This window comes from Propithecus coquereli, unplaced genomic scaffold, assembly GCF_000956105.1.
Source record: "Propithecus coquereli isolate 6110/MARCELLA unplaced genomic scaffold, Pcoq_1.0 Scaffold156, whole genome shotgun sequence".
Lineage (NCBI taxonomy): Eukaryota > Metazoa > Chordata > Mammalia > Primates > Indriidae > Propithecus > Propithecus coquereli.
In genome coordinates, this window is record NW_012140080.1 from 5,287,707 (window position 1) to 5,300,802 (window position 13,096).

The window sequence follows — 13,096 nt, forward strand, 5'->3', positions numbered from 1 at the left end:
TGTATATTTGTAAATGTATATATTTGGATGCCAGCTTAATTTTTGATATTCCAACAATTATACAAAATTAGGTTGTTCTTTATTTGAGGAAAAGAAGTAGAGAACTTAAAACCCACATTAAAAATGGCACTTATAACTAATGTGGCCTGCAGGCTGGCGACATTCGATAAGTGTGTATACCTCAAACGAACAAACTAACTCAGAAAAAGAAAAGAAATGAAACAGCAAAGATTAAGTATGTTCTCTGAATAAGATCCTTTGCTTGTCATGAATTGGTACACCATTACTTGTATGTACGAGATCTCTACTTCAAAGAATGCTTTCATGCTAAAACTTTGAACATTTGAAACTCTCTTCCCCACAACTATTATAACTTCATCCCTTTCTTTGGGGTGATAATTCAGTTATTCTTATCCAATAATATTTACCAAACACCTTCGTATGCATACAGCATTTACAAAAAAAGATGTTGCTACATCTTTATTCATTTACCGCACTCTTCACTTACTCTTAGGAGGAATTAAAAATTCCGATTCAAGACCCCTAAATTTCATTTATCTGTCTCTGTCTGAAGCAGTGTCACAGAATCCATTCCTTTCATTCTTTAAGTTAAATCATGTAATTCTTACTCATGCACTCATGTTAATTTTGTGATAAACCATTTCCCCCAAAACAAAAGCTCGCTTGTTTCAAGGATAATTTTTATTGATGAGAAACAGCTTGCAGATATAAAAAGATAATTTTCTTGTTTATATGACATTTTCTGTTTTTAAATTTTTCTTTTCAAGGATTAAAACCTCTGATGTTCTCTTTTAGGAATGTAGTTAATCAACTATAAGGATCCCATCCTCTTCCATAAATGAATCGATTAATCATGTCGAAAGATCTCAGAGGCTGGTCATAGGGTAAAATGTGTCCTCCACCTCGAATAATTACCTTTAAAGAAGAAGAAAAAAAAACAACAGAAGAATTGAAATTTAGAGAAATAGATATTCTAAATAAATGAAAAATTTTAATTCAGACTAGGTTATATTTAAAGCTTACACGAAATATAGGACATGTTCTACCAATCCATGCCTTTGCATACACTGTTGCTGTTGATAGCTTTAATAATGGGGACGTTAAGGTAGGAAAGTTTTTAAATTGTGTAGTTAATTAATTTTATGCAAAGCTGTGTTCATCTTTCATGTGTGTAAAACTTGAAAATTACTCCTTGTGAGGAGTGATCTGCCTGCTCATTTCTCCTCTTGGGAGTGAGCTCTGTGCCGTAAGTCTCACCTGTTAGCTCCCTGAGGTTGGCCTGCAGCTAGGTGGAGTGTCTTCCTAATGCCACCCTTCAGTCAGCCAGCCCAATCTGCCCTCACATTAAGCAATACCTTCCATCCTAGCCTTTATCAGTGATAAAGGGGAAATTTTGATTCTCAAAAAAAATAAAACACCTGTTGGTTTTTGATTCTCAAAAAAATAAAATAAAATAAAACACCTTGACACCTGAAATAAAAGAAGGTCATCATTTGAGCAGCATAGAGTGAGAATATTCTTTTTCCCCATAATCCAGCAGTACTATGAAACATTTTCAAACATACAGTAAGTTTTTTGAAAATTCATATACTCACCATTTAGATTCTCTCACTAACATTCACTTCACTTTAATCCATCGTATCTTTTTGACACATTTCAAAGTAAAGTGGGGACAGTAGTACACCTTCCCCAAATACTTCAGCATCACATTATTAATCAGTATTCAATATGTGTCTATAGATTTTCTTCTTTTGAGTAAAGTTATGATATGATGACATGCACTAGTCAATGTAGACTCACCAGTTTTGACAAATGTATACATACACCTGGGTAACCCGAGCTCTTGTCAGGTTGTATAAAGCACTCTTAATACATCCCTAGTTGAGATGAGTTCAAATTGACACGAGGGCCCACCTTGAGCTAAGGTCTGCGCAGACAAAAAGGGGAGTGGTCTCTGTACTCATTAAGCCCCTAGTGTCAGCAAATATTCCAAGTAGAGGGAAAGAGGAAGCCTCCATGATTCAACGCCAAAAGGGCAAGGACCGACACAGAGTGGTGGGAGGCCACACGCAGGAGGGGTCAGTGTGGCCTGAGCTGTCCTATTGCATATATGGAGAACAGACAGGAGTTACTAGTGGATGAGAAAAGTAGACATGCGATTAAGGGATCACTTTCAGTAACTTCTAGCTGCTGAATCACAATCAGCAATTAAAAATCACCTCTACAGCCAGGTATGGTGGCTCACGCCTATAATCCCAGCACTTTGGGAGGCAGAGGCAGGAGGATCACTTGAGGCCAGGAGTTTGAGACCAGCTTGGGTAATAGGAAGACGCTGTCTCTACAAAAAATTTAAAAAAAGTAACCTTCACAAGGCCCTTCTTAAGAGGCTGTGTTCTTTTACCTTTCTCAATCTGAAGGGAAGTGAGGCAGGAAAAAAGTATATTTGTACAGTGCATTTATTACATTAAAAAATCTCCCTCCCACCTCCCAACACCCACCATCTTACAGCCTTGCTGTGAGGTAAATAGGATCAACATTATTAGATAAATTTTATCTTACAGCTCACAGCTGCGCAAGCTGTGCACTGAACAACTACAGGGAGCACCATTCACGTGAGCGCTGAGGAGATTGAGCTATTTGGAACTATTAGGTGGTTTGTTTAAGTCACACAATTGTAAGTGAGGTAACTATAATAGCTAGAACCCTGACATCTGATACAGACACCAAATCCTAGTTTTTAATCAACTCCTAGTACTTGCACAATAATTCCTTACCTTTGAGCTGAACTTTGCATCTTAATTGTAGAACAGTTTGACCCACCTCTCAACAGCCCTCTGGAGTAGGTGAGGGGGGCAGATCACCATTTGCAAACGTGGGATTGGACTTAGCCCTTTGACGTACCAGTGGAAACTTCTGTGTTATGCAACACTTGGTCAGTGGTCACTTGTGCCTTGTTGCAATGACAATAAAGCCCATCTACCATTCGTGTCCATGCTTGCAACTGGAAACCCCACATGTCCCACTTTTTGTCATAGACTGAAGGTAAACATATATGTGACAAGAGCCCCTTCATGGGACTCTACAGGAAAACCACAATCGCAAGCTAGGATTTTCTTCCCGCAGATTCTCATCCACATCTCCAGCCTTGGCAGGAATCTGATGAGTGATGTCTGTGCAGCTTCAGCTCGGCTGAGGACACTTAAGGAAGTCATGTGTGTGACAAAACCCAGCTGCTTCAACTGGAAATGAGTTTGGCAGCAATGGTCCGGGACAGCAATAAATCCAATACCTGAGAGCCAAAGGTCATCCTGCCTCCAGGACGAGAGCTGCAGCTAAGGGCAGCACAGTGTTGTTTTACAGCCTGGGCTGGAGTCAGCGCACAGGAGCATGAGACGAGAGAGGCACAGCAAGTTGTGTGCCCTTGGGCCAGTAATTCAACCTCTCTAAGCCTCAGTCGCCTGTATTGTACAATTGGGAAAGAAGTATTATCTCTTGGGGTAGTTGTGAGTTGTGTGAGGATTTAATGAAATAATGTCCCTGGAACACTCAGCACAGTGGCTGGCCTGGGATGGTATTCAATAAATATTAGCCATTCTCATTATTCTTCCAACAATGATCCATATTGAAAATCTAGAATCAAAATGTCTATATCAACCTAACTACCCTAGAACATCCAGTGTCCCCACATTCCCATAAAAAATCCTGGCTTAAAGGAGTTGTTTGAAACAGTGGTCCTCAAACTTGAAGGTGCATAAAAATATCTGGGCTTGTTAAAATGGACCGTGGGGCCCCAACTCCAGACTTTGCAATTCTGAAGGTCCAGAGTGGAGGGCCTAAGGATTTGCATATCTAACAACTTCTAAGCGATGCTGCTACCGTTGGTCCAACCACTTGCTGAGAACCACTGTTTAGAAGTTTTTCTGTTCTGTAGCAAACGAGGGAATTCTCTATTTACATCAAGGGAGAAGAGAAGTAGAAATTTAACACCCACTCCTGACCTCACTTCCTGGCCATCCGAGCTCCTGATACTTACACACATACACACACTCACAGGAGCCTTCCCTGTCCGCGGGAACATGTGGTGAAGAAGAGCTGAAGGGGTCAGGTGTTCTCATTCTTACTCTCAGTGACCTACCTGACCCTAGTCCAATTTCGGAGCTGCCATGTGTAATGACCCAATGACTTAGTAAATGGAGTGATTAAGATAGGAAAGAAAAGCTCATTAAGGAACAAGGTTATTCCACATGCCACAAAACTCCCAAAGTGTATTCTCAAGCAGATTCACCTAAAGCATTCTACCAATGCTAACCTCACAAGTGAATTTATGAGTGCTGAAAAATCAGCCACTCTGTTGTTTATGGCCACGCCACTCACTATTCACAAATCAGAGACAGAAACCACTCGACAGCGTTCAGAGGTGTGTAACAAAATGTAGCAGGGCTGTGATTACATGTTTAAATGGGGCAAGATTAATCTCAAGGCTCCCTGGATAGAAACTGTATATTTTGGGTGCCTCCACACTAGAGCTGAAGCCTCTCAACTCATGCGCTCCAGATGTTCCAGATGTTCTGGGGGGTCACAAATGTGTCATGAATTTAAACAGGGTTATACAAACACTTTAAAGCTTCATTCCACTTTATTTTTTAGCAAATGATACAATTCTCCCTGGAACCAGAAACCCAGACCTGGTAGTAAAGGCTTTCCAGTTGTGCCTTTTTAGAGGATAGAAGATAAAGGGAAATCCACACTGGGCGTGTTGCTGCAGATGTGTCAGGGGAAATTTCTCGGGGCTCTTGGAGGAGACCACTGGACAGACGGTGGAGGATGGGGTGGGGCGGAGGGGTGCTTTGCAGACAGAGAAAATGCAGGGGGCGTGAAACGGCATGCACGTGCAGCAGCCATAAGTGGTTCCTTTCATGAAGGAGTGGAAGGGAGGGATGAACAGGCAAACACTAGTGGGACCATGTGATGCCCCACGTGACATGCTGGGATGCCTGGACCTTATCCTGTATATCCTATAGTGTTGTGTTTTTTTATGGTGGTAAAATACACTTAAAATTACCGTTTTAACCATTTTAAAGTGTACAGTTCCATAGCATTTAGTACGTCCACAATGCTGTGCAACCACCACTATCTAGTTGCAGAATGTTTCCATCACTCCAAAGGAAACCCATACACGATAGTAATCGCTTCCCACATGTCTCTCTCCCTCACAGCCCCTGGCAACCTCTAATCTGCTTTCCGTCTCCATAGATTCTGCTATTCGGATATATCCTAGAAGGTTTTAAGTAGGGTAGTGATATGCTCATATTTGCATTACAGAAAAATGACTTAATATCTAACGGGGAGGCTGATTTGGAAGGGAGAGATACTAGGGAAAGGAGGCAAATTAGGAGACACCAAATCAGGTGAGAGAGGACATGTGCTCATGGGAGGGATGGTGAGAAGGGGAAGGAGATGGGGATATTGGGGTGGAACCAATGAAATTAGTGATTCATCAGACATGAAGGTTAAGTGAGAGTTTCCCCACCCACCTGCAACACATCCTTCCCATTTCAGGCTTCTAACAGGAGCACATTTGCAAAGGGTGTTGCTACCCGCCGCCAGGAAAGAGAAAAGAGGAACATGGGAGATGCAAGGTTGGGAGGTAGAATATACAGGAAAAGTTTATGATTCTTGTTTTCAACTACAGACTGATGCATGCACTCAAGAGAATCCTGCTTGTTATGGTTTCTGATTTACATGAAAGTTATTTTACTATTTTTATTCCATTCCACATTTACTAAATCTTACCTTTTACCTTTCAGACACTAATTATTAATAGAGATAAAATAAATAGTAACCCCCCAAAATTATTAAAAAGTACTTGGGAATGAGAATAAAGCCAAAGCTGGTTAGCAAATACCTCCTAACAAAGAAGGAGGCAAATCACTTTCAAAAAAACACAAAAAACAAAAAACAAACAAACAAACAAAAACAGAGCAGAGAGCAAGGCTAAGAGTTGCTCCAACAGCACTCAGGGAAACTATCCTTGAGGTTTCCCACCGTGCACTTCTAGGGTAGCAAATGATGACTGAATAGGAGGAAAGGAGCTTCTAGGTGCTTTAGGAGACCCAAATGCAGCCATCACAATGGTACCTATCCCTACAGTAGTCAAGACATACTTTGGTGCTCCTTTACAGCACCCCAAAAGGGCTTCTAAATACACCACCTTACTTAAACAGATGTAGCAATACCGTAATTTAGGATTTCCACTTCTGACTATGGCACGATAGCTTGTATCAAACCAACCATACTCCACAGAAGTAGAAGCTGAATTAAAAAGACAAGAATAGTTATTTTTGTTTTTTGTTTCTTTGTTTTTTTTAAAGAGACAAGGTCTCTCTGTCTTCCAGGCTGGAGTGTAGTGGCACAATCATAGCTCACTGTAATCACAAACTCCTGGGCTCAAGCAATCCTCCTGCCCCAGCCTCCTGGATAGCTTGGACTATAGGGATGCACCACCATGCTGGGCTAATTTTTAAATTTTTTTATAGAGATGGGATTCTGCTATGTTGCCCAGGCTAGTCTCAAACTCCTAGCCTCAAGTGATCCTCCCACCTCAGCCTCCTAAAGCACTAGGATTACAGGCACAAACCACTGTGCTTGGCCAAGAATGCTGTTTAAAGGTACCAGAGAGCAACTAGGACTTGAAAGGCTAAGACCATGGAGAAAAGAGAATCACAGAGAAGTGAGCCTAACATTTTGTGCTGCTTCCCCCTTTGGGAAATTTATCAATTTCCAAGCTTCTCTTCACAAGATGCCAAGTAAAAAGTGACAGATAAAAGAATGCAAAGCTAAACAGTCTTATGGTGCTTGGGAAACCAAATAATAAAAACAAAGAAACCCCCAAAAGAAACAAAAGAAAATCTGGAGTCGCAGGCCTGTCAAGGAGGGAGGGCACTGGTAAACACTGCATTAGATCCATGAAGAACAATGAAAGACAATGCCTCACAAGTAATGCAAAACTAGAGACAGGTTAGCCCTCCCACACCTTGAAATCAACACTAAACCAATCATCTGGATCCCCGATTGAATCAAAGTGACATACCTCTACTCTAATTGCCTTCCAGAAAAAATTAAATCCTCTTTGAAGATCACATCTTTCTTCATACATTTTTTGTACATTTTGTCTAACATTTAATAAAACTTAGTAGGCATTTAAAAAGACAAGATCAAATGACTAAAAACTAAGGGGGGAAAAAAGATCACAGAAAGGGACCACAAATGATCCAGATATTAGAATTATCAAGTACACATTTTTAAGTAACTGTGAACAAAATATTCAAGAAGTTAGGTAACAAAATAGAAAATTCACCAGAGAATTAGAATATATAAAAGAGAATCAAACAGAAATTCTGGAGCTAAAAGGTTATTCATCCATTGTTAATTGAAATTAAGAATTTAATAGATCTTTCAGCAGTAGATTAGACATGGTAGAATAAAGAATATATGAACTGGAAGTTAGGTCAGTAGCAGATATCTAGACAGAAGCAAGGAGAATAAGGGTATGGAAAATACAAATAAAGAAAAGAAAAGACATGAGGCCACAGACATTTAATTTATATTTAACTGGAGTTCTAGAATAAAACGATAAGGAATGGAGCAAAAGAAATAGTAACATTTAGAGATACTAACTGAAATATTCCCCGGAATTGATAAAAGTCATCAAGCCATAGTCTGGGGAAGTTCTATAAACCCTAGACAGGATGAACACACAAAAAACTAACCACATCTAGGCACATAACAGTACATTGCTAAAAGCAAAGACAGAGAGAAAATCTTAAAAGCTGTTATAGGAAAGGCAATAATATTTTCAATACCTTCAAAAAAGCAAGAAAGCTGACTAATCAACAGAAATAATGAAAGCTGGAAGACAATGAAATAATGTTTTTGAAGTTCAGAAATAAAATAAATGGCAATCTAGAATTTCTACAGAAATGAAGACCTTGTAAAGAGATTTTCAAGGGAAGAAAAAAATTTTTAAAAATTTTGTCACCAGATCTGTACTAAAAGAAACACTAAAGGTTGTTCTTCAGACAAAAGAAAAATTACTCCTCATGGAAACATGGAAGTGCAAAGAAGAATGAGGAGCAACTGAGAATTTATATATGTGGGCAAAAGTAATGAATATCAATAATAATAATAATGTCTGTTGGAGTTTGAACTATATAGAAGTTTCTTAAAAGAAAACATTTGCAAAAGTTGGCATAAATTGAGTTAAAGTGTTGTAAGATACATTTACCTATCTCGAAAAAGGTAAATATACTAATTCAAAGTTGACTTTCTTAAATCAAGATGTATGTCATTATCTCTAGGTAAACACTAAAGTGATAGACAGTAAAATAATGCATTGTTAGCAAGTTAATAGTGGTAACAGGGGCTGCCATTATGACTTCCAAATAACAGATGGGATAAAAGGATGAGAGTAAATGGAAGAGACATTATTGTGTGATATGAAAAACAGACTTCTCAAAATCAGGGAACCTTTAAGTTAGAAGAAATCTTGAGATCAAATGATACAATCCTTCCTTTTAGAGAGATACAAAATGAATACCTGAGAGGTGAAGACCCTTCAATGAAATCTCTTAGCCTCACTTCAACAGATCACTTAGATATGCTTTAAATGTGTCTAATAAAAAAAAGTCATGGAAATTTTTCTCTGTATCAACTCCAAGAATCTCTATGTTAACTTCAGCATGGTTGGTATGAATGACTAAGGATAGAGGGTTTTCTGTCCTTGGTCATCATAGTCAGTGGAAACCTAAAAGCACAGTCCAGTGCAGTAGGAAGCAATCTGGTATGATGGCTAAGAACAGGGACTCAGCATTCAGCAGATCTAGGTTTGAACCCAGTTCTGCGAGTTTAGCACAGTGGTTTAAATACATCTCTACTTTCTCACTTGTAAAATGGAAATAAGAGTTAGGATAACCAGTTGTCCCAGTTTGCCCAGGACCAAGGAGTTTCTGAGAATACAGGACTTTCAGTGCTCAAAGTAAAAAAGTGTCAGGCAATCTGGAATGGTTAGTCACTTTAATAATATTTAACTTTTTGTAAGGATGCAAAGGGACAATGCATATAAAATGTTACATGGCACTCAGGCCACAAATATGTCTTAAGCTTGCACCATGTGGTGATATAGGCAAATAATAAGCACTCAACCGATGATCACTGTACTACTATTAACATTATCTGAGTTTTTATGATCAAAAAATATTTTTTTCCTTGAAGGAGAGGAGTAAGAGCAGAAGTTGCAACACTAATAAATATAACATTCATTACTATACTTTTTCAGGAAAAAAAGGATTATAATACATTCTTCAGGAGGGGAAATATTTCTCCTCCATGCTTCTTTGATTTCCATGTTATGAAGCCTTCCTTCCCATGGGAAAGGTCTCAATTAAAGTAATAAAACAGCTTGAATGGGAGAGTACACCTCTGTCAATGTGCTCAACTTAACTGTGTCTCCAGTGAGTTTTATCCCTTAAGCCTGCCAATACCATGATCCATCCCATTCTTTCCCTCCACCCCGTCTTCCCCTTTCACCACATGCAATGCCAAACACCCTTTCTCCCTACACAGAACTGTCAAAGCAAGCAAGACCTTGCTTGTCTTAGCAGAATGGCAAAATGCTGTTCTGTCTTTTTTCCCTTTTAGGAACCCACTTTGCAACACAGGTTTTCAAGCAATTAAAAAGTAATTGAAACTTCCTTTCCTTATTCTCTCGCTCGATGTCCAGTTTTTATATTTGATATCCTCAAGAGGATAAAAAGTACAATCCAGTTCATTATTTACCCTTACCCAATATCTAGCTTTATGATCTACATTTGTAATTTTCTTTTCAAAGAGAGAATGAGAGTAGGGGAGTAGAGGGCAGAGGTTATAGCAGTAAATGCCCTCTGCCAAGAGTGTTGTGAGGACTTAGATCCTGACTCACTGTCTTCTGGGTAACATGGAAACAAAAGCCAGCCTACTTGCTAAAGTTTTACTTCCTGGAAACAGCAATATAGGAAGGTTCTAGCAGTAGTGTGCTGGAGCTCCCCATCACTGGATCAGGAGAGCCAATTTGTGTACATGGCTGCTCAAGTCCACATTCAGTGATGTCAAGTTGGTGGTGTTAAACCAGCCATGTGGGAGTATTTACACTATGGGAATTGGCAAACACTATAAATCAGTGCCCCCTCTTCCCAAGCCACTTTACCCTCAGACCACCAGTTCTCTGACATTTTGACTCTCCTAGGGAAAGAGGAAATTTTCTGGCATTATTCCTGTTCTCAAGGTAAACCCAACAAACATCCATCCAAATGGGTGAATTTTAAAGTCTAAAACTTCTTTAAAGTCTTGGCTCAGGAAATCAGATAGACCAGATTTCAAATAATGGTAGGAAGGTGAGAAGGCCTGTCATCTGCTTCCATTCCTGCCTTCCCCCCACTATCTTCTAGTATAATTGGCAATAATAGAGTTTTAAGACCATACTACATCCATGAGATCCTTCTGTTTGTATCAGAGCACCCTGAGATGCTCCAAAGCTGGTCTGTTTAGGACAATTCCAGACCAGGCAGGGTGTCAGGATTTAACTGTGTTCTTGATCCATAACCTAATGGGACCCCAGGACTCCGAAATGTCTCCGGGTTCCAGGAATTTAGGATACAGAGTATGCCAAATGGCATGGCATTTTCTTGATGCCATTTGTTAAAATAAAACAAGGCACACAGTTTTCACTGCCAAACTGAAAATCGTGCAAGGCAAAAATAGTGCCTTACTCCAGTTGACATTATGACAATATCTTAACATAATTTTGCTCCATCCCACTGCCTATTTCTCTACCGCACCCCACCCTCTGCCTTATTTGTTTACTTTTTGGCTCTGTTTAACACTCCCACAAGTGATTTTGTGAGTGTTTGGTTACACTTCAAATTAAAACAACAAAAAGTTATTGTTTAAAAAGCCAACCCCAATTCCTTCTTTGTTCCTCAAATACCACTGATTTTTAAAATCCATTCTCTATGTGTGGATAATACTTTATTTTAGACTTCTTAGTATTTATCCACTTTCCATTTAATGAAATGGTTCTCTGTTAAATTTCAATAGATTATTAAAAACCACTCAACAGCTATGAGAAAATTATGCATTGTTGCCTAGCTGTCATACCTCAATAAATAGATCTGCAAGCCAATTTATATTTTAAATAATACAATAAATTAGCTCCCAGAGTATTAACTAAATGCATATTTGGGTAGCTTAATTTAGAAGCATTCTTCTTATGCTAATTGGTCCTCTCTAGTGAAATAGAACCACATGAACTAAGAAGACTCTTGGCAAATAATCAGGGTAACATTGGGAGTTGCTATTGTGTATTATTTCCTTTGTTTTTAGGAAGCAAGCTGTGTGTTTTTTTAAGAGAAGGAAAAAACCCCAAAACTAGGAATTCGATTTTTTTTTTTTAAAAGGAGAGGATGTCCTAGTTAGCACTGAGATAGAGATGAAACTTCTGCTACTCCTTTTGTCCAAGAATATTGCTCATTTTCCCCCTATGTAACACAGAAAGGAAATAGTCTTTAGCTGACATAAACAACACATCCTTTAGCTTGAAGGCAATTGTTTTGAACTATTCATTATCTCAGCATGTCTAGGCTATTTCCTAGAAGACACTTTGGTTGTACAATTGGTGCGCAACCATCGCACCCCTTGAGAGCTGTAGCATTAAAATACACACACACACAGATGCACACACATAGCCACTCGAGGCATAGCAAAGGGGCATGAGGATAAGGTGGAGGCCAATTTGATTCTAATTAACTGAGCATTTACGCAGCGCCAGGAAGTGTTCTAAGGGGTGTGCTACAAAGATAAATAGTACATCATTCCTGCCCCCAAGGAGCTCAGCGTCAAGTAGGACTTTATTCTGCAGGTGTAGGAGTTAAGGGGAAAACGTGATCAAACTTGCATTTTGGAAAAAGCACAGAAAGGAGGGTCGATTGGGGAGGGGGGAGACTAGTTAAGACCAGCTAAGTGGTCTATTGGAAGAGGAAAAAAACGTGTAAACAACAACTTAAAACACATATTCAGAGTATTCTTGAATAGTATCTTTTAAAACATCACACAGCAAAAACTATTTCATTTTGGAATTTGTAATGTGGGTCAACCTTCCTGTTTTGTTTTTCCTTAATGCCCCCAAAATGTTGCACTAGTTTTTTGGTTTGTATAAATGCAGCGTTTTTCTTTTTAGCTAGTTCTTGTGGTTTCTATGCCAAGCACTAGGAAATGAATACAATCAGGCCAGCAAGGAGGATGCTATAAAGCAGATGTGAGAAACGCTAGCTAAGGAACTCGGTGAGTAGTATTTACCAATTACATTTGTCTTAATTTTCTGGTAAGACTCACAGCAAAGCAATTGGCTAAATAACTCTCCTCCTTGTTGTTTCAATGGAAAAGTGATGAAAGTGAGAGGAATTTTTTCAGAACAAGATTCAGGTTGTTCTCCCTATGTGGGGGTTGTGGGGCTTGCCCCAGGAATTCAAGGCATAAGCTGAAAGCTGTCGATTTCATTACTTGCTTCTTCTTACTGAACCACTGTTAGTAGAGCTTGATTGAAAAAATGTTGAAGGAATATATTTCTGATTTTTTTTTAAGCTGGATAGTTTGGTAGCCAAACCCAGCACAGGACACCCAGAAAGAAAAGTGCACCTACACAACCAAAGTACCACCAGGACTTGGATGTGACAGGGGCCCTCCACCTTCACTCTCTGTGTGGATGCCGGAGACCTTTAATTCGAAGGTAGCCAGAAAAGAAGATGGGAGATAGCCAGGGAAAAAGAAAACAAGCCATGAATTTTAGACACAGGAGAGGACGTTAAGCACCACCCCCTTCCATTTAACAAGCCCAGGTGAAAGATAACTAGAGACAAGTCCAAATGTTTTCTGAGATAGTGTAATAACCAGAACTCTTATACATTACAAAGTTGACCCCAGCACAAGGAGGTATGTACAAGAATATCCAGAGCAGCACTATCTGTAGTAGCAAAAAATTGGAAAC

The 13,096-nt window shown here is 39.3% G+C and overlaps 1 protein-coding gene across 1 annotated transcript in view; it reads right to left on the reverse strand.

The window, feature by feature from the left end:
* Positions 1–684: 684 nt before the first annotated feature.
* CPVL (carboxypeptidase, vitellogenic-like) overlaps positions 685–13,096 on the reverse strand; it is a 138,679-nt gene continuing 126,267 nt past the window's right edge. The window contains exon 12 of the mRNA XM_012640677.1: positions 685–936. Within this exon, the coding sequence (XP_012496131.1) occupies positions 829–936 (108 nt within the window). The 3' untranslated portion in view covers positions 685–828. The remainder of the gene's footprint in view (positions 937–13,096) is intronic.